At 42.8% G+C, this 20,978-nt stretch overlaps 1 protein-coding gene across 29 annotated transcripts in view; it reads right to left on the reverse strand.

Moving 5' to 3' along the window:
- myt1lb (myelin transcription factor 1-like, b) overlaps positions 1-20,978 on the reverse strand; it is a 227,492-nt gene that overhangs the window by 32,858 nt on the left and 173,656 nt on the right. For 28 of the 29 annotated variants that reach the window (XM_029138624.3, XM_055505627.1, XM_055505625.1 and 25 more), the window contains one exon: positions 2,724-3,166. In XM_029138624.3, the coding sequence (XP_028994457.1) occupies positions 2,724-3,166 (443 nt within the window). Of the gene's footprint in view, positions 1-2,723; positions 3,167-13,560; positions 13,649-20,978 lie in introns of all 29 variants that reach the window. The other variant, XM_055505629.1, reaches the window with a different exon arrangement.

Genomic DNA, 20,978 nt, shown 5'->3' on the forward strand with positions numbered 1-20,978 from the left:
GTTTTATAATTTTATTTCCCTAATTCTATTTTATTGGTTACTCAGATTTATGAACTTGGTCCATCTAAATTGGATAAGGGGCTCTTTGCTTCTCCCAATAATTTACTTTGATAGTCTTAACAGCAGCATGTGTTTTGAATTGGGAATCAGCACAGGAAATAAAAAATTCAGGGACTATCTTTGACAACTCTCACAAGGCGTATGCAAAATACATGGCTAATTAAATTATCATAACATTCTAAAAATGCTGTAAACGGCTACAAATAAGAGATTATCTATATGTTCAGCAGTCAAAAAGCAGTAAACATTTGAATAAGGGGGATATTTTTTTACAGGAGAACCCCCAAAAATTTTTGATGTTCCATCAACGAACCTTACTCACTAGCTATTTGTTGTTTGCTAGTATTTTTTTCTTTATTCAATCATCAGTATCTTTAGAATTCCTTTCACTGTCTAATTGATTCCGACAGACTGCAAAAGGTTACTGAACATCTTCTGTCAGTAATTTCAAGCACTAGTTCGTGGAACACATCCAATCTCTCTTTTCACATATCCGCCTTGCCGCCAAGAGCACATCGCTCACATTGGCGCCACATTTGCCACTTAAATTTCTGCAAAGAAAATTAACCTAGAGGCCTACCCATTATAAATGAGAGTTCAACTCCTTCAGCAAATTACAAGAGAACAATTGAGAATAGTTGTAATTGTTAGTTATGAACTATTATTTTTTAGCCATGGTCAGGGTTTTTGAGTAATTACAATATCCACGTTGTACATCAGTGTTTTAAAAAAAGAACAGTTACAATTTTCAGTCTATTGAACACCTTTTTTGTTTATACAAATTGTACAAATGTACATGCTTATAAAATTTGTAGATTTTATTGCACTCATGTGCTACAAATGCACATTAAACTACAGTCTAATGAGAGAAACGTAGTATTGCTTCATGGTGGGTAAGGGATTTAGAGCAGAAAAAGAGAACTGTGACAAATGACTAGTCACATATTTTGACAATGGAAACCTTCTTACAGCAACATTCTGCACTGAGAGTTTAATTTTTGGAGGCATAAAACATGGCACAGAAAAGCAATTTGAAGAGCAATCATGGTACACAAAAGGGATATGGAAACGAAACAGATTAAGGAGGGAACAGAGCGACTGTCCTGCTTTAAATTGGCTTTGGATTAGCTACAGAGATGTGCATGCCATTGAGAAATACAAAGAAACCCACAAATGTCACATCTATTACATTAAAAAGATTGGAATCGTCCCAGCAACCATCGTCTACTGCTGCCCTGGCGTGAATAAGTAACAGTGAGGATGCATATTGGCGATTCTTCTGTACTTTTAAGGAAAATGCTGCTGATTGAAATACAGCTTTTCACTTCTAGGGATAAACATTATGTGGATGCCACATAAGATACAGTACTAGTGATAAAAAGTGAGGTCATTGACAGGGTGAAGATGAAGCCCACTGTCTCAGTGTTCTGGCCAAGGCCTTGACTGTGGGCTAATGAATATCAGATGTTTTCACACGTTTGCAAGAAAGTAAGAGCATGGGTGCTGAGATGCCACATCAACACTTTTGGGTGGGTAGAGCTACGCGTCAAACAGGGTAAACACACTCCTCTCTGAGCTTCACTCTTAATTGGACTTGAAGGCACTGTCAGGTCCAATTGTGATGCGGGGGTGCAAAACAGAATCTGCTGGAAAGAAACCTGCCAAATGTGGTGTTGGGCACATTGAGAGGGAAGAGGCAGTAACATATGGGTTCTCTGAAATCCCAGAACTAGGTGGTAGATTTGTAACACAAACGAAGTAAAATAATAATTTAATACGGCTTTGACTATCAATATACATTCTCAAGATTTTATTTTTTATCAAGGGAAGAGATTTAATCTTAACTTTTACATCTTGAAATCATTTAGTATAAAAATGTAAAATTTGTAGTAACAAATGATAAATGCCTAGAACTTTAGGACTGAGTCAAAGCAGAATGATTTAAATATTTTAGTGGATAGAATTACTGGGAATAATGACTGTACACTGACAGTCATTGTACTGTAGGAATGCATTGCATGAATCAAAACCTCTCAAATCCTTTCAGTATAAGGGTTTTTTGTTATATTCCTGTTGTCACAACATTTATAGCTACAGTTCATGATTCAGACTGATTCAGCAAACCTTGCCCCCTTTTCTTTAGTTGTTTATCCAACAACTGGACTCAGAAAACCATACAGTATTAGTTTGTATACACTTCTGGCTCTGTAGATTCGGAAGAGGGAGCAGCATCTAATTCTGAACAACGGAGCTGTTTTCGGTCAAAGTAAATATTCAGCGCTTGCTGAACAGGTCAGTATCGGTTATTTAATCTGCCAGGGACACCAAGCCAGCTAAAAGCCTGCAGATGTATGATGCTGTTAATATTAGATGAAACGTGTGTAACCGTAACATTAAATTGCGCAGAAGTCAGTGAATAGGGAATTACAACTTACTGTACATTTAATGATTTGCACCTTCTAAGCTTTTTAGTAGCAAGAGCTGCAGTTAATAAACTGAGTATTCAATATATATATATATATATATATATATATATATATATTTGTGATATTTTTGTTTAGTTTAAAATATTGTTTTCACATAAATGTTTTGATGTTTACAGTATATGGGTGCATCTCCGCATGTTTTCTAGTACGGTAAATGTTGAAATTAGGTGTACTCACCTGGCCTTCGACCCCGCTCCCCTTCCTCCTCTTCTCCCTCTTCATAGTCCACTTCCTCAAGTGCCTCCTCCTCTTCCTCAACCCTCTCCTCATAGTCTTCCTCTACATCTTCTTGCTCCACCTCTTCTTCTTCATCCTCTTCACCTTCTTCCCCTCTCTCTACCTCCTCATCTTCATGCTCTACATTGTATTCCATGTAGTCTTCCACATCCTCCTCCTCCTCAACCTCTACCTCTTCCTCCTCTACAGGTCCTTCGTCCTCCTCTTCCTCCTCTTCCTCCTCCTCCTCCTCCTCCTCCCTGTTGTCCATCTCCTCAGTTCCATCTGTGTCATAGCACTCCTCCATTGTGGAGTTGTCCATGTCATCAAGGTAGGTACTCCTCTTGGGAGATGTTTGTCTGTCTAGACTCTTTCTTTTCTTGGCCAGAGGACAGCCATACACACTAAGAAAAAGAGATAAGATATTGGCCATTAGCTGTATATGCTGTATTAGCTATAAATGCTGTTGCTCATTTGCACTGATACCTCTGTGTTGTGGTTGAGATGCTGCATTTGAAAATAACAGAAGCATACAAACAAGAGCCTCTTACTGCATGTAAAGCCTCTTTAATTCTTCAGATGGGAAAAATATCAAACCTTACTTAACTAAGCTTAATTAGCCATTTAGTCATGGCTGAGTATGGTATTAACAAGAGCATTCCTTCTACAATGCTGTTACAAACAGATACACAAGCAAACACAAAATCATATTTAGGTGACATCACTTTGTTCTTAGGGCAAATAAAACTATTGTGCATCATCTGCAAACACTGTTTTAAACAGCTATGCAGTTGTTCTGACCTGAACCAGTGTAGGAACCCAAAACTGCTGTTTGGTATTCTCCCTCATCAGCAGGGGGACAGTTTATGATCTGATAATCTATGGTCGTATTTGCCCAGGCTATTGATCACAGGTGCTAAATCAATTTCACTCATAAAACCTCAGAGAACCATGAGCTGCCACCTACTTCTCTGATGTCAAACATGCGTGTGTGACTTTAAAATCTGAGCTGCTCTTTGTACAGTTATAAATGCCTAAATGTATGTACATTGTGCTTGTGCATACACATTTTAGCACGTTTGGACAGTTGGAATCATGATGAGCTCTGCTGAGTGTTTCGGCCATTATATAAACCCTCTGTCCAGTTTGGAGTGTAAGAGAGCTAAACACGCTTTGGGCGTGTTCACTCGGCTGTGAAAAATCTCTGGCTTCCATTTTTTCAACCTCTGGATGTTTCCCCAGCTCTGCACTACTTAGTGTATGACCTGATGTGAATGAATGACCACCAGGCTTTGAGTAAGACTAAGAAAATAGTAGTTGTTAGTCAGTGTGGGCTGTTTTGTAGTGCTCAGATGATGGAAAAGGCTCATCACACTGGTTAGGTGCTAATAGTCTATTGTGGGATGATGTCTTGCAAACCCATTTTGTTCCCTTTCTTACTATTTTTCATGTCAGTGTGTCCCACAATTGAATGTCCAATCCATCCTCCTCCCTCACTTTCGCACCAACTCCTCAGTCCCACATGTCCATCAGTCAGTCAGGGTCCAGCCAGCTGGCAGGCTTAATCTTACCCAGCTCAGAGATTCCTTAATGGTCTGACCTCCAACACCCTTTAACCAGGGGCCTCATTGCATTAATCTAAGCCCACATGGAAACTCATTCCCTGCCTGACAGGCAGACCTCTCCCCGAGGGCAGTGTGAGTGTGCACAGAACAGTGAGGGTGGGGCAGTTTTTGTGTGTATGTGTGTATGCGCATGCACGCATGCACGCATGCACGCACGCACGCACGCACGCACGCACGCACGCACGCACGCACGCACGCACTGCAGCACTGTGATCAATAGTGCTTGTGACCAAACATCTCAAAAGCACATTAAAACGCCACTCATTCTGCTCTTCCATTCCAGGGCCCTCTCCAAATAAATCAAGGGCTGGTCCCAGCAGGTTAAGGGCTGCCAAGGTACGCAGGCTGGCAGCAGAGGAGGATAGGTGAATTTGTGGGAAGAGGGGGGTGGCAAGAGGCACAGGGAAGAAGTGGTACTGTATAAGAAAATAAACACAGCCTTTCCTGCCTCCCTCCTCTGGTATAGCCTTTCTACATTTATCTGAACACCAAACATGTTTTAAGACAGCATTTCCTATTGAGCCTTGAGCCGCAGCATAACATTGTGTGTTAATGCCTGAATTACTCTAAAAAATAGTTGTTGAATTGTTTTAATTGCTTTGCCACATCAGCTAATGGATGGCAAATATTACATGCTTGGTTGTAATTTTTGTTTCATTGTATCTTCAAATGGAGTCCCTGTGCCCTTTAATACTTTTTGGGTCAGAATTGTACAAACAAAGAGGCCTTTTAATAGCAGTCAGTGGACATGGCTGGCTGTGGTAAAAGTTCCATCTAAAGTATATATTTTTGGTTCTTTTTTAAAAGCTTCTGCTCATTTAAAGCATCTGCTGGGCATCTAATGCTAATGACTTCAACCACACTATGTAGAGGTGCTGCTTAGAGAACAACTTGGATCTCAGTTGTCCTACAGTACCATCCCTGAGCCGTCAGCCTGTTGTGACACCGTGACAGGTGTGTTTGCTCCTGTGCTCAAGCCCCAATATGACTAAGCCACAGGAAGCATCCACAGTGCTGCCATCCCACATTCTCTGGATCAATTGTTGTGTGACCTTGGCTACAACATTTGTCATTGCAGGAATTGCTTCCCACACTGCACTTTGCAATTAAATCTATAAATAATAGGGTAGCATTTACATTTAAAAAAGCAGGGGACAAAAATCTGCAGGTATTGCCTCCTCCCCTGGGAGAGTCCAAGACAAGTGCATGGTATGAGAGGTAGCAATCAAAGAAGAAAAGAGCTTTACAACACAAAAAGACCACTTCATATTTTATGGAGTGGGCATCCTCAGCATTGTAAGATTCATATTACCGTGTGAACAACTGGCCCTTTAATAGAGGAAAAAAAACTTTTAGAATTGTTACAGAGATCACCCCATTTTTGGAGCATTAATGAGTGGCAGCAGAGCACAGCAGCGGGAGGAGAGCTCCCGTCTGGCTAATTTCGGGTGACAGTTGAGCGACTGCTGGAATGCACGGCATTCCACAGTGTCTTTATTAGCAGTCATATTAGTGGCTGTTCTCAGCAGGGGCAAAAGCTTTAGCCAGTCATTAGCATCACAGGCTATTTGTCTCCATGACACAGGGGTAAGATTAGTGTGTTAGAGCCTTTTCCTCGGTTTCCTCTCATTGCTGCTTTTTTCATGAGAACTTTCTGTCTTCATTTCCTTCTGACAAACATCAAACTTCTCACCGCTTCATATTTCTTCCCATTTCTTCTCACCCTTCATAATGTCAGCTGATTCTTTCTTTTCCATACATGCATGCACCTGTCCCATTCATCCATATCTTAGAGTATATATTACTGCAATCCTGCTCTCACACCAATTTATTCTTTCCATTTTCTCCACAACCTTATCTCATTGTTGTCGCTCCTCTCCCCACAAAGCAAAACCGAAGGTGGAGGGAATGCACCACCTCTGGCTGTGCCCCTATCAAGCAGGCGAATCTATAGACACGTGTGGCAGAACCCCGTCTCCATGGTGATACCCTCCAGGAATCCAAGAGGGATTTGCCATCCTCAAAGTCAGCCAGTGAGAAAATTAGAGAGAAAGAGCAACTAAGGTGGGGAAGAATACATGCTGGATAGAGATAGACACAAACAATGCATGTCTTGTGCATAGTTTGTGCATAGGATTGTCTGTGTATGTGCATTTATGTGTGCAAGTGTTAGAGAGAGCGAGGGAGAAGGAGCGGAGAGGATCATTTCAGAGCTGTCAGGCTCCTTCAGCTAGCAGAAGAGAACAAAAGGCAGTGACTTGGTGCAGGATACTCAGCGCGTGGCAGACGCTGCAATTTTGGGCGTTTTCTGGCGGCTCAGGCTCCAGCTCGCATATCAACCGCTATGGCTTAAACTCTCTCTTGTACACACACACACGCACGCACGCACGCACGCACACACACACACACACACACACACACACACACGCACACACACACGCACACACAAAGAGAAAGATTGTCAGAAATTATCCTCTCCGCTCCTTTTCCAAGAACTCATTAAATATTTCGTCATAGCTGCAAATAATCCTTACTTGGTGTTTGTGTGTCTGTGTTTATGTGCTAGAGTTCCAGGTCCTCTTGGATATATGTTGGATTAATGACATTACAAGCAACACTTGTAAATATGTTTTGTTACATGTCTGAAGAAAAGGCTGACATCACAAATAGTGCTTACTGTGTCTTAGAAACTGACTGCAGTGGTACAGTGCACTGTATACTGTTGTAGTGACCTACAGAACAGAGAATGCATGGCTGAACAAAACTCAATAGTAAATGCACAAATGACTGTGTTGCTAAAAACAGGCTAGGTACAGTAGGTAGGTAGGTAGGTAGGTAGGTAGGTAGGTAGGTAGGTAGGTGGGTAGGTAGGTAGGTAGGTAGGTAGGTAGGTAGGTAGGTGGGTGGGTAGGTAGGTAGGTAGGTAGGTAGGTAGTGTTGGGGGACCTCATCTGTATAATTTGTTGTTGTTGTCAGAATTACTATTAAGATGCTTAAACAAAGGAAATACTGCGGCCTACATGTAATGTGTTCATCCTCATATTAGTGAGTCGAAACAAAGAGATTTCAAATCTGAGCGCCAAAACCAGGCGCCAGGCTGGGGAACCATACCTGGCTCCCCCGCTGAGACGTCCGAACTCCCCGCTGACACAAGCGACAAACAGAGAAAGAACTTGGACGTCAGCCGTCCTGATTGGACCAAACAATAGGACAGGCGTGACCAAAAACACGGTTATAAAAGCCGCCGTGACCGAAGACTCGTCCCTTGTTCTCTTCGACCCTTGTCCTCTCACCTTTGAGACCACTACAGACCTTTCTTCTCTCCGTCCACCTGGAGCTTCCCTCTGCACCGACACGCCTGGAGCCTCCACCGCAGCCAGCAGCTGAACTAACGGGGACGTCGTCACAGAGAACGGGCCTGATCACCCATCTACGTCCAGCCACACGGCAGGAAACCGCCAGCATAACCGCCTCCCCGCTGCCGCCTCAGCTGATCACGACGCGATCACCGCGACGCACACCTGGACTGGACCGGACCGCAACACGCACGCAACGCCGGATCGTCTCACCAGGACTAAGCAGTAAGGCAGAGGCATTCTTAAGTCTGAGCAGAGTAGAACTCTTAGGGTACCAGTAATTGTTTTATTGTTGTGTTGTTTCTTTTCCGGCACACACGATCTGACCGCTGTGTATTTCCGCGATCACGTGACTGTAACGCTGTTACCGATCTACGTGAATCTAAGAGGTGCACATTGAAGTGTTGTAACCTGTGATTTTGCTAGCTTAAGTGCTTTATTGTGTTACTGTTGCGGTGCTCTGTCTCTTCTGCGACCACGCCAAGCGCACGTTTCAACCACTGCACGCTTCCGCGATCACGTGACTATATCGCAGAATATAGCCCCACGTGTTTGTGTGACCACAAGCCTTATCCACGCTAGTCCCACTTCACACTCCTTTACACGCTTCTTTCCCTGTGAGCGCCAGACACGCGCGCTCCATTCAAAGGGCTCACCGGCACACGCGCGCAGCTGTGCCACCTCACCACGCCCCTAAAGGGGGGCGCTCTCCCTCCTCCTTTCTCTTTCTCTCTCTCTCTCTCTCACACACACACATAATTGTTTAATAAAGCCTTCATAATTTAATTGGTCGTTGTCTGTGATTATTTGTATATGGTTTTACAGCACTGGTGAATTGAGTCGGCTATGGTACGGAGCTCATCCTTCAACCAACTTAAATACAATTGAGACTGTATTGGCTGTTCCAAATTGGTTATTGGTCCCTGGAAACAAGGTGGTGCCCCGTAAATTAATTAAATATTAATTCAGTTAATAATTATTAATCAATAATAAAGTGTTTTACTTACCAAACTATAGACCTTTGTCATATAGTTATATATATTTAAGCTAATAACCAAAATTTTGTGAATCTAAATTATAAACATAATTGATATCTTTACTCAGGAGCTATAAATCCAATTACTATAATTTGTGCTCCTTGCATTGACAGACAGGCAGACAGACAGGCAGACAGACAGGCAGGGAGGTAGGCAGGCAGACAGGCAGGCAGGCATCAGTATTATTAGTCCAGTCCAGGATTTGGTTGAGGTGAACACCCAGGTACTTAAAACTGTTCACAGTCTCCTTGTCAAACAACAGCAAAACAATTACTACATAGAAGGATTAATCTTCATTACAAACCACAGGCGTGGTTTTGAGAACAGCAAGTGAAGTGGGAACATGTACAGTAGACACTATTGCATAGATGTGTTTTGGTCTTTTTGTAGGATTTGTCCTCCTACCAGTAGGACGCCCCGGGGAAGATCCAGGACACACTGGAGGGATTATGTCTCTCAGCTTGTCTGGGAATGCTTTGGGATCCCACTGGAAGACCACCTGGAGGAAGTGTCCTGGGAGAGGGAAGTCTGGATCTCTGCTTAGACTGCTGCCCCCATGACACAGCCCCAGATGAATGGATGTGGGATTTGTTGATAGTTACCTTAGCCTTATTCTTTACTGTAATTGTAGCAAATGAAATAAAACGTCTGCCCTTCACGTAGAGTGTTTATCAGGTTCTCGCATTCTCTATTCGGCAGAGAAGGGCTTTTTGACACAGATGTAATGTACTTGGCAGCTGCACTCCGAGGAAGGCTTACTAACAATGGGAGGAGAAAGCTGAAATCAGGGAGTGCTGCTGGGGGTTTAGGGGTTAGAGGTTAGGATATGCCTGTCCTAGCGATGGCCCTGAGCAGCAGCCCTCCCATCAACCCACCACCCCCACTCCTGTCTCATGCCCACATCCCCCTGGCATGCTACACACTCACTACACATGTTCTGTTATTCCCTTTGATTTCTTTCCTCTGCAAGGAACTAAGAAAAAGTCATAAAAATACCAAAAGAAGTCAGCTGTTTATTTGACAGAGGGTCTAGCTATGTTGTTTGCAGAACTGTCATAATACACACAGGAGACAAATGAGGCAAAATGAATTACAAAACTAAAATAAATGAATAAACGAACGTCAACAGAGTGGAAGAAGAATGTCATGTGACATGTCAATGTAAATTGAACTGCCTGATTTTGAAATGCTTGAAAGGGTCATTCAACCAACATGAGGGCCAACTATGCAGAAAGGAAAGAACAAGTACTTAATGTGCTTATAAAGGCAATATCCACTACACTAAAAAATGATTCTTGCTCTTAATAAAACATATGTATAATTTTTAAATATTATATACTGTACATGGAAGCTAGGATTTTAAATGGTTATGTGTTTTTTTAATAAACATAACTCAAATAACTCATCAAATCTCACCTCTTACTTTGTATTTATGTAATAAATTAAAAATTTAAAAAAATTACATGTAATTAAATTACATAAATTCCAAATTTTAGGCATGATTTTTTGAGTGTACGTCCACCACTTTTGAAATACACTATAACTACATCAAAAAAAAAATCAGTTCCTTCAATAACAAACATGTCAGAGCCAAACTAAATGGACCCCAAGGCTTCACACAGTCTAAATTATATAAGCTAATGACAAGGCTGACACATCTAAGTAACTGTTTTTTTCACCCTTTTCTGTAATATAAAGCTTTCCCATTAAATATGGAAATTTCCATTCCAGTGACAGATACTTCACAAAGGGGGGCTGATGGCATAGACAGTGTTTTTTGGAAGGGGAAGTGGCAGATTTTGATTAATGCGACCTTATCTGGTTCTGCACATGGAGGCAATGGGGTTGCTGAGCTTGGCGGGGGCAGATGGCTGCTTGTTCACTTCTTCCTTTTCCAGGACTCTTTCTATCCTGTATTTGGAAAGGTTTCACTTGCTTACTCTGGATCTCTGCCCCTGCCTTTTATCCGTTTTCACCCTTTTCTGGTGAAAGTACTCATCCTCTACTTCTGTTACAACAAATGATATGTCATGTACTACCACTATTAATTACGTTTATATGGCCTCCTGATAATACTATTTCATTTCTTCCATTTTTTATACTCTTATCTTACTTTGATGTTCCTTTGCTTCTGTTAAAATTGGTAAACGTATGCTGTATTCTATATCATTTCCTCTCCTCTTGCTGAGAGTGAGGTGCAGTGGTGCTGCTTCTCCCTGTCGCTCCATCCAATCCTGGCCCAGTTCCAATGCTTTTAGTGAGAGCTATCCGTCAAGCTATGAATAATACAGGCCCAAGGCTGGCATTAGTGTAGCTTGCTAGCTATGTGGAATCCAAATGAGGTCTACAGCAGGAAGAGCACTTGACTTTTAGCTCGCTACCACGCTCTGTGTACCAAGACAGGCAATTACTCAGCCCACAGCCCCAGCTGCCGTTGTGGCAATCATCAACGCAAACCCTCACATTGCTGTTTACTACAAACACACGCACGGCATGGATAAGCAGAGATGGCAAAAATTGCCTATGCAAAGACAAAGTCTATACAACATTCTTGCCATACATGACAGGAAAACCATAGTACTTTCTTTTTTGACAGCATGAAGAAAAATGGCATCCATTCATATATTTTTCTCAAGGGAATAGATAAAAATATTTTTGACAGCAATGTCACATAGGATAACGAGGAAACAGCCACATTGAAAAACTTATCTACTTAATCTATCTGTAAACCTGTTAAACAAACAAAATCAAGGAACAGGTTGTTGCAGAGGAAAAAATGCAATTGCTTGTTTTTTTTTCCAAAAACAAAATGCATCATATTAGTCAAATGTGTGGTGAGACACAGAACTCTATCTTTGTGGTGGTCTATATTTGAGAAACCATTAAGCTACAAAACCCTATTAATCAACAGGGGAGACACTCCATCATGTCTTATCTTTTGATTAACATGAGACACATCAGCTGCCTTTATCGCACTTGTTCCACAGTGATAGCAGAAGGCTGAGAGGGCTATCGCATGTATCAAGCATATGACACATGTATGGTTAGCTTTGCACCAAGGCATCCTTAGGTGACAACATTAACCCATCCATCATTGCATCTAATCATTCGCTGGTGCAGTGTGGGATGTAATTACCGAGTGCTAGGCAACAACAGGGTTGACAGGTAAAAATAGTCATACGGGATGAGAGACTTCTGCATGTGTTTGGCATGTGGAGTGTGTGCAGTGTGTGCAGTGTGTGTGTGTGTACAGTATGTGGGTGGGAGAACGTGTGCGTATGCATGCCCGCATGTATTGTAGTAATGAGATCTAGTTAGTGATGCTCCAGAGTGTCTTATTAACAAATAATAACAGCACTCCTTTGTTTTTACCTCTCCTCCATCTATTATTCAAACATCACAGATTTACTCATGATTCATTTATAGGAGCATCTTGTGCAACCTAGAAACTAAATGTCACCAAAAACATCACTATCAGATGCTGCTGCTTTACTATTTTTCTACGAACTGTTCAGTGCATGAGTGTTAATATTTTAGTACTTGCTGGAAGCAGAGGCCTGTCTAAATCTGGTCTGCATTACATATACAGTATTTAAAAAAAAACTCCAGTACTCCAGCGATCTAACTTTATCTGTACATGCACACAGAAGTGCGAATGCTATAGTGCTGCTCAAATAGATGAGATGGATCTTGCCAGATCATTTACGAGGGCTGTAGTCAGGCTATTCTGCCATTCAACCCTCCTGTTGTGAAACCAGCATGACGCCCTGTGTATTTTAGCTGGATTCTTTTCCCGCAAAAATTGCCAGGTTGGAGAGAGGCACTCAGCTGTGAACACTACTCTACATGTGAAGTGGCTTTTGGGGTGTGTGTGTGTGTGTGTGTGTGTGTGTGTGTGTGTGTGTGTGTGTGTGTGTGTGTGTGTGTGTGTGTTTGTGTGCGTGTGCATGTGTGTGTGCTGTGTCTACATTTGTGTCAGCACGCATTAAGACAGGGTATGTAGGTGTAAACGTACATGTAAATGTGTTTGTCAGTGTGCTGCCCTTTGCTTCTCTCTCTCTCTAGGTGAAAACATTGTTCTGAAGGCTCTGCTCCAGTGTAGAGAATATGACACAGAACGTTTAGGGTGGGGCAGTTTGTGTATGTGTGTGTGTGTGTGTGTGTGTGTGTGTGTGTGTGTGTGTGTGTGTGTGTGTGTGTGTGTGCGCGTGTGTGTGTGTGTGTATGTGCGTTGTAGGGGGTAAATAGCATCCTAAATGTAGAGATGACATTTAAGTGTCTCTCCCTTTGCTCGCAAACAGTGCTGCAAAGCTGTTACCTAAGTGTGTGCATGTGTCTAACAGCATCTATGTGTGCACGTGACTGTTTGTGGCTACAAATGTATTTCCGAGCGATTCCTCCAATTGTCTCTATGCTACAACGCAACTCACCCACTGCCGTTCTGTTCTGATCCTTTTCTCATTCATCATGGTTCCTTTCCTGTCCTCTTGCCAGAGGTCTCTTCTAGTGTCTAATTTAGCTCCTGTTGTTGTTTAATTTCTGCCTTAGTCAGAAGGGGTGTGGCTGCCCGCTGACACCATGGATGCAATCTGTCAATCATTTCTCCCAGGAAGAAATTGCGTTCAAAGTGAGTGTAATTATTAAGTCTGCCCTGTATAGGTTGAATTGAACGCCCTCTCCGTTTGGGACAAAGAGAACTATGTATTCAGAGACAAGGCCAGGTGGATTTGTGAGGCTTTTATTGTTGCTAGGAACAGAGTGGGGGCTTCCCTTATCTCACCTTTTGTCTTGTCTTAGTGGAACAAACACTTTGCTATGTTCTCTTACACCACCCTAACTAACACTGCCTTCGTCTGGAGCTGTTTAACCTAGAGGAGAGGACAGAAAAGGGAAACGCGGGAAAGAGGGTGGTTACAAAACCAGCATTGTTGGTCTATATAGCTCCTAAAAATCAAGCAGTTTTTTCCCCAAAATATGTACAGTATAATATACTTGAACATTCAGCCAATCTGGTAAAAAAAGCACAAGAATCAGTCAGTGCACTGTAAGAGGTACACTATAGTATCATACAGAAAATAAATGATAATGAAGGTGAAAGTAAGGCAATAAAAGAAAGTCTACTTAACATAAACATGTTCACCCGAGTTCTGATTTGTGAAAGACCTTGAAAGGATAAAAGATAGAACTTTGAGCAGGAATGTTGTAACAGCTCCACTGCGTTCACTCTCCTGGTTAAATTACTGAAGCCTACTTTAGATAGTGCTTGTGTCCCTGGTTACTATTCAGTTCTACAGAAACAAGGTTGATTTATGTTGATGTTTTCCTTTCATTTCAGCAACCACTTTACCTCTGTTTGCCAGTAGAGTACTGAATAAATGCAAGACATCAGTAAATTTTGGCATTCGTGTACAGCAGATTCAAACCACAAATATGAAATAGCGAACAAATTCCAAGCAACCAAGAACAGCATTTCCCAAGATGCAAGATGTAAACTTGGACCAACATTTGCTTATGTTTTGCTTAAACCAATCTGTGCGTGTGTGACCAGATTTGTACGTGTAGACTTAATGGGGCTATACCATGATTACACTTATAATTTGTGGCGTTAAAATTACACACAAATCGTGGCTAAATTTACACGTAAAATAACGTGACCTTAATTTGCCTCCACGCTCTGATTGGCTAATGAACAAGGAAGTTGGCGCAGTCCTTTGACGTGGCACAGCAGATCCTGAAATCTCCACAAGCAGCAATAAGCTAGTCCACAGATGACTTGAATTATATTTAATGATTAGACGGACATGACGGCTCATATTCATGTGTATAATGTTTGACATTACTCTCGTCATTTGCGGAGGTGATGCAGTTGTGCGAACGTAAACTGGTGTTTCTATCATACGTCAATGGAGCATGTTAGAAGACAAGCTATTACCAAAGGTGGGTATGTTCTAGTAACGCTACCGTTGTGATTCTGTGTGATCGTTCATCAGACCACAATAAATACGTTTACTTTAACAATGGTTTCAAACAGCCTGATATGTAGTGATGTGACGTTCCGTATCGAAGCTACAAAGCGTGCGCCGAGTAGAGGAGGCAGTGTTTCAGTGATGCGCATACCAAGGCTCGCTTCATTTAGGGGCGGGGCCACATGACTGATTCAGGACACCCGCTTTGGATGTTATCAGCCATAACAAATGGGCTGATCAGAACTTATCAGCGCATTCGTACGGACCAGTAGGTGCCTGCTCTGCCTCCTCGCTAACAGCTTACAGCTAGCTAAGTTGCTACGTTCAGCTGATTCTGCTGGTTAAATCATCCGAGCCGTGATCAAACTTACGGATCAATGACGGCGACCTACTGCACCTATTCACCGCTGCCAGTAGGTAGGTGGGCACCTACCTGCTGGCCAGAGTGAAATCTCTCTCATTGTTGTGTCAAAGTGTGTACATAAAACCTCATTAATAAACATCAATGGAGTATTATTAGTTGTTAGTGATTTGTATCCATGATTTTAGCCTTGTAATAGTAGTAACGTAAGTGCATACAAACACACTTGTGCAAGCTCCACATACAAGCAAATATACACTCACTACTGTAGTGAATATACCTTAACCCGCAATGTGAGGATGTCATATAGCATTTGCGGTGCATCTGAGGCTATTCATACATTGAAAGGCTGCATGTGAAGCACAGAGAAGTAGAGGATATGGATGGTGTGCCACACTCTAAAGGCAAATGAGAGAAGAACAAAAAGGATGGGGGCTAATTAACATATTAATGACCCCACCTTCCTACAGCTTCTGTCAGTTAGTCCAAACACTTTGATAAGTATGCAAATGTGAGCTGCACCATCTGAAGAGGGAATTAGCTCTGCTGAGACAGCCTGAAAATGGAGAGGGGGTGGTGATGAGGAATGAAGGAAGGAAGGAAGGAAGGACTTCGGTGCTGGAACACACCTAGACTCACAACAAAATATATATGGTTAAGTTAGAATTGTGCAAATATGAATTTAGTATCCTTCTATTTTTTTCCCACAAATAAAGAAATACCTCACCTCCGCTCCGAGACATCCAGCGTGCAAACCTTCACATTTTGATCGCTTTTTATGGTTTGTAATTTATTCCATATTTGCTTTAATACATGCAATGAAATAAATATTTAACTCCTGTGAGCCAGACATCCATCACCATGCCTTACCTCTGTGTCAATTGTGGTTATAATGTGATACATCCTTTGCCTAACTACACCACAAAACATCTTCACAAATCTTCCTTTATTTATAACCAGGTGAATTCTTTACCACGCATTAACACTATAATTAGCAAAAGCTTGTGCTGTCCTAGTTACATCAGATGGCTCTTTTTGTCTTTTGAAATTTTATTATTATATTAAATTATATTATTATTAATATTAATAATTATATTATTAAATTTTATTTTTAGAAATGGGGAGGGGTTAGGGGGATCAGAGCATGTTTTTTCGCCGCACCTCTATGATACAGACGCTATTCTTTCCTACTGAGTTCATGCCTAGTATTTACACACCCCAGTAAGCATGATTAGCATGTAGCATGGCAAAATGTAAATATGCAAATGACCAAAGAGATGCGGAGAGGAATGGCTATGCTGTAAGTGCTGCAGCATGGGAAAAATAAATTCCCAGGTTTATCAAGAGATCCTACAGGATAATAACAGGATGGCTGCCTGCAAAGAGAAGTCAGCTGATATCTTTTTTGTGAGACATGGCTAATATCATATCATGACAATTTAAACTAATATCAATCTCCTGATTATGAGAATGTCACTGATTATGCCCCATGTTTGTCAAAACCTCACTGCACTCAAAACGTCACTGGTTTTCAATGGGGGTTGACCAAAACGATAGCGGGTAGTACTTACAGTAAGAATGACAGGTTCTGGGCTTAGGTGGATGCAATGCTATGCGAGAACGCGAGACTCTGCGAGAACAGTGCGAGAAATTCAACAAGGCAGCGCAACACCGGCAGTAAACAACAGCTCGATAAACTATCCGCCAATAAATATATATAAATAAAAAAAATACTTCATCCCACGGAAAACAAATCAACCATTCTGGATAACAAAAAGGACACGGCTCCAAACAAAAGATGCCATCCGTCTGACTCACCTGAGTCACCTGAAGCTAGCTCGGCGGACAAAAACATCACGAACATCCTGGAGTCCATAGAAAAAAAAACTAGAAAGTTTCGACGCGCGTCTGGCACTAGTGGAACTCCTCCACAAGGAGTTTATGGACCAGCAGCAGGTGGTTTCTCTCGCCACCAAGAACGAGGCCCTGCAGGGAACGGTGCAGTCCCTGACGGAGGATGTGGCTCAGCTAGCGGCCGAAAATAAAAAAATAAAAGAAGGCATCATCGATCTGCAGGCCCGCAGCATGAGGGAAAACCAGAACAGGCGGAGGAAAACGCGGAAACCACCTTTAAATACTTTTTGACCCAACAGATGAAGCTTCTAGCTGAGGTTGTGGACAACTTGGCGTTTCATCGTGCTCATCGGCTCGGAGGAAGACAACCGGATGGCCAGCGCCCTCGACCCATCGTTGCCAAGTTTCATGACTTTAAGCAGAAGGAACTGGTTAAGAGGCAGCTGAAGGGAACCGACTACAGCGTCAACGACCAGTTCCCCAAGGAGATCCTCGACCACCGCCGCCGACTGTTTCCCATCTGTAAGAGGTTCATGGCAGAAGGCTGCAGGGCGTTCATCAGCGTCAAAAAACTGTACGTCAACCGGGAGCTCTACCAGGACCGGGAAGCAACTCCATGGCTGTACTAGCAGGTGGTATGTAACAAAAATGGTTTAATACAAAAGGTTTGTTAAAAGAAACTTGATGCAAATGTAACTAAGTGTTATAACCTTACACCCAATATTCAAACTCGTTCTCTCTCGCAGATGTTTCAGTTATAAGTTGATCACTCCACAGTTTGAAAGTGCTCATCAGGTCCATTACTTTCCTTCCACTTTAATTTTCCTTTCCTTTACTCTTTCTCCATAACCTACTTTTATTCCACACTGTGTACATCCTTCTCTTCTGCATTCTACCACGTAGTCAGCCAGCTATGTAGCCCTCCAGCAGCCACACACATACATCTACTGCACAGGTAAAACATGTGCACATACATAGGCAACACACAAATCCGAATACACAGGTACTCAAGTTTAGCCACACAACTAAAGTCTGTCACACTACATACACACAAGACTAGTGATCCACAGCAGTCAGGTAAGTTATGACACCACTGAAGATTGTCACTTGGAATGTACGTGGAATCAATAAGAAGGAGAAATGATTTAAAATATTTAACCATCTCAAAACCCTACTTGCAGACATTTCTTTACTACAAGAAACTCATATTCCCCAAACTATAGATTACACTCTGGCATCAACAGAGTTCCCACATGCATATTTAACCGGTTACAATTCTAAACAAAGAGGGGTCGCCATCCTGATAAATAAAAAGATTAACTTTATTCACAATGATACTATTGCAGATCCAAAAGGAAGATATATAATCATTAATATCTTGATAGACAACATTGAATATTGCATAGCCTAATGTTGACGACCCCTCTTTCTTTCTTTCTTTATTTTTATTTATTTATTTATTTTTCTATTCCATCCAGCAGTTTAGCAAGCTGCATATCTTACGCTGAATGCCATATTGTGATGGACAGCTTTGCTTTAACAAGAGGAGTATATATATAATATATATACTATATATATAAGGGGTGCAACCAGCTGACCCCTCTTTCTTTAACAGCTTCTTCACATCAGTGTGCACATGCACCAGTGTCCATTTCCTTGATTAAGACAGTTACACCATCAACCAGGAATTGGAAGTTTAATACATCATTACTCAATGATCAAGACTTCATCAGCTATGTGAGGGGAGAATGGGCAACCTTTATGGAAAACAACGATACACCAGGAACCTCACCTTGTGTTCTCTGGGAGACTGGGAAGGCAGTTATGCGTGGTAGAACCTATTTCATTTTCATCACACAAGAAAAAAAGGACATGCTACTAGAATTAAAACAAAAAATAAAATCGCTAGAAATTATAAATATATATGCCACCAGCGGCCCCTGCACTCTGTCTTAGGAGATCTAAGTGGGCATGACCTAGAGCCAAACTCATCACACACACTTTTTTCTGCCCTCTGTGTCGCGAAGAAAATCATCTTCATGAACTGGAAAACTAAAAAGAAATTAAGCATTATGCAGTACTTGAACAGCTTGTTAGAATACACCACCTTAGACACATTGTGTGCTTGTTCAAATCAATAACCAAAACTATACTCTGATTGATTCCATTTCCAGGTAGAAATGAATGGAGCTTGACCAGGTGTGCTCAGTCAATCAGCAGCTAACAGACACACCAGATCAAGGTAATCAGCAGGGAGAGTTGGAAAACCAGCAGGGACACTGGCCCTTAAGGATCAAGTTTGGACACCCCTGACTTAGACTATGGAATGATAGTGGTCTGTGGCAAATGATTATAGTATCTACTATAGTAGTATTTACAAGTTATGGCAGTTTAAAACCGAAATAAGCAGCAGTATGCTTAGACAGACTGAGCTTTACTCGGAGGTGTGCAGTGTGCAGTGTTTGATTTCTGTCAGACAAGCTGCCACGGACACGGTGCTTAATGTAGACATGTGCATTCGCTTTCCTTTCGACAATGTTTTCTGCTGTAATTTATAAAAGCGATTCAGAAAGTTCTCAAAACAGTCTCTTTGGCTAGTGCAGCCAAGGTGGGATATAAGTGTTTACATGTACATGTAACCACAGGGAAAGGTACCAAACACCCCCCCCCCCCCCCCCCCCCCCCCTATGCGGGCTTTAAAACAATGAATAAGTTAATGATGCAAGTTTACATAAATCTTAGATAGTGCTGTGGTTAATTTGCCTTGTTTAAAAGTTTTTTCTTGGGTTCGAGTATCAGAGGGAGCAGTGTTTTAATTTTATTTTCTGAAAAAACAACATTGGTATGGGCCGCCTCCTCCTTAAACCGCCGCACTCCTCCTTGAACCGCCGCCTTATCGTGGTGGAGGAGTTTGTGTGCCTGAATGACCCCGGGAGTTATGTTGTCAGGGGCTAAATGCCCCTGGTAGGGTCTCCCAAGGCAAACAGGTCCTGGGCGACGGGCCAGACTAGGAGCGGTTCACAAACCCCCTATGAAAGGCAGACGACCAAGGCCAGAGACGTTGCCCGGTATGGCGCAGCCGGGGCCCCAACCTGGAGCCAGGCCCGGGGTTGGGACGTGGGGCCGTCCTCAAGTGGACCCACTATCTGCAGGAGGAACCGTAGGGGGCCGGTGCAAAGTGGATTGGGCAGCAGTCGAAGGCGGGAGCCTAGGCGACCCAATCCCTGGATACCCAATCTGGCTCTTGGGACATCAGGGTCATGTCACTGGGGGGAAAGGAGCCTGAGCTTGTGCAGGAGGTCGAAATAGTCTGGCTCACCTCCACACACAGGCTGGGCTCTGGAACCCAACTCCTTGAGAGGGGCTGGACCCTCTTCTACTTTAATAATAATAGTTGCCTGCGGTGAGAGGCGGCGGGCTGGTGTGGGCTTGCTCATAGCTCCCCAGCTTAGTCGCCATGTGTTGGAGTTTTCCCCGGTGGACGAGAGGGTCGCTTCCCTGCGCCTTCGGGTGGGGGATAGGTCACTCACTGTCATTTGTGCTTACGGGCCAAATGGTAGTGTGGAGTACCCGGCCTTTTTGGGGTCTCTGGAGGGAGTGTTGGAAAGCGCTCCAACTGGGGACCCCATCGTTCTTCTGGGAGATTTCAATGCCCACGTAGGTAACGACAGTGATACCTGGAGAGGCGTGATTGGGAGGAACGGCCTTCTGATCTGAACCCAAATGGTGTTATGTTATTGGACTTCTGTGCTAGGCACAGTCCGAGTGGACCATGTTGTCCGTCTCCATCGTCAACGCGGGATGTGTGGACGCAGGGTCTCCGGTGCGTCGTGGTGGTAATCCCCGAACCCGGTGGTGGACGCCGGAGGTAAGGGAGTTGCGGAGGCAAAAACTTGGGCCTGGGAGGAGTTCGGGGAGGCGATGGAGGAGGACTATCGCTCGGCCTCAAAGAGATTCTGGCAAACTGTTCGGCGCCTTTAGGAGGGGGAAGCAGTTCTTTACCAACTCTGTTTTCAG

This window comes from Betta splendens, chromosome 22 (assembly GCF_900634795.4).
Source record: "Betta splendens chromosome 22, fBetSpl5.4, whole genome shotgun sequence".
Classification (NCBI taxonomy): domain Eukaryota; kingdom Metazoa; phylum Chordata; class Actinopteri; order Anabantiformes; family Osphronemidae; genus Betta; species Betta splendens.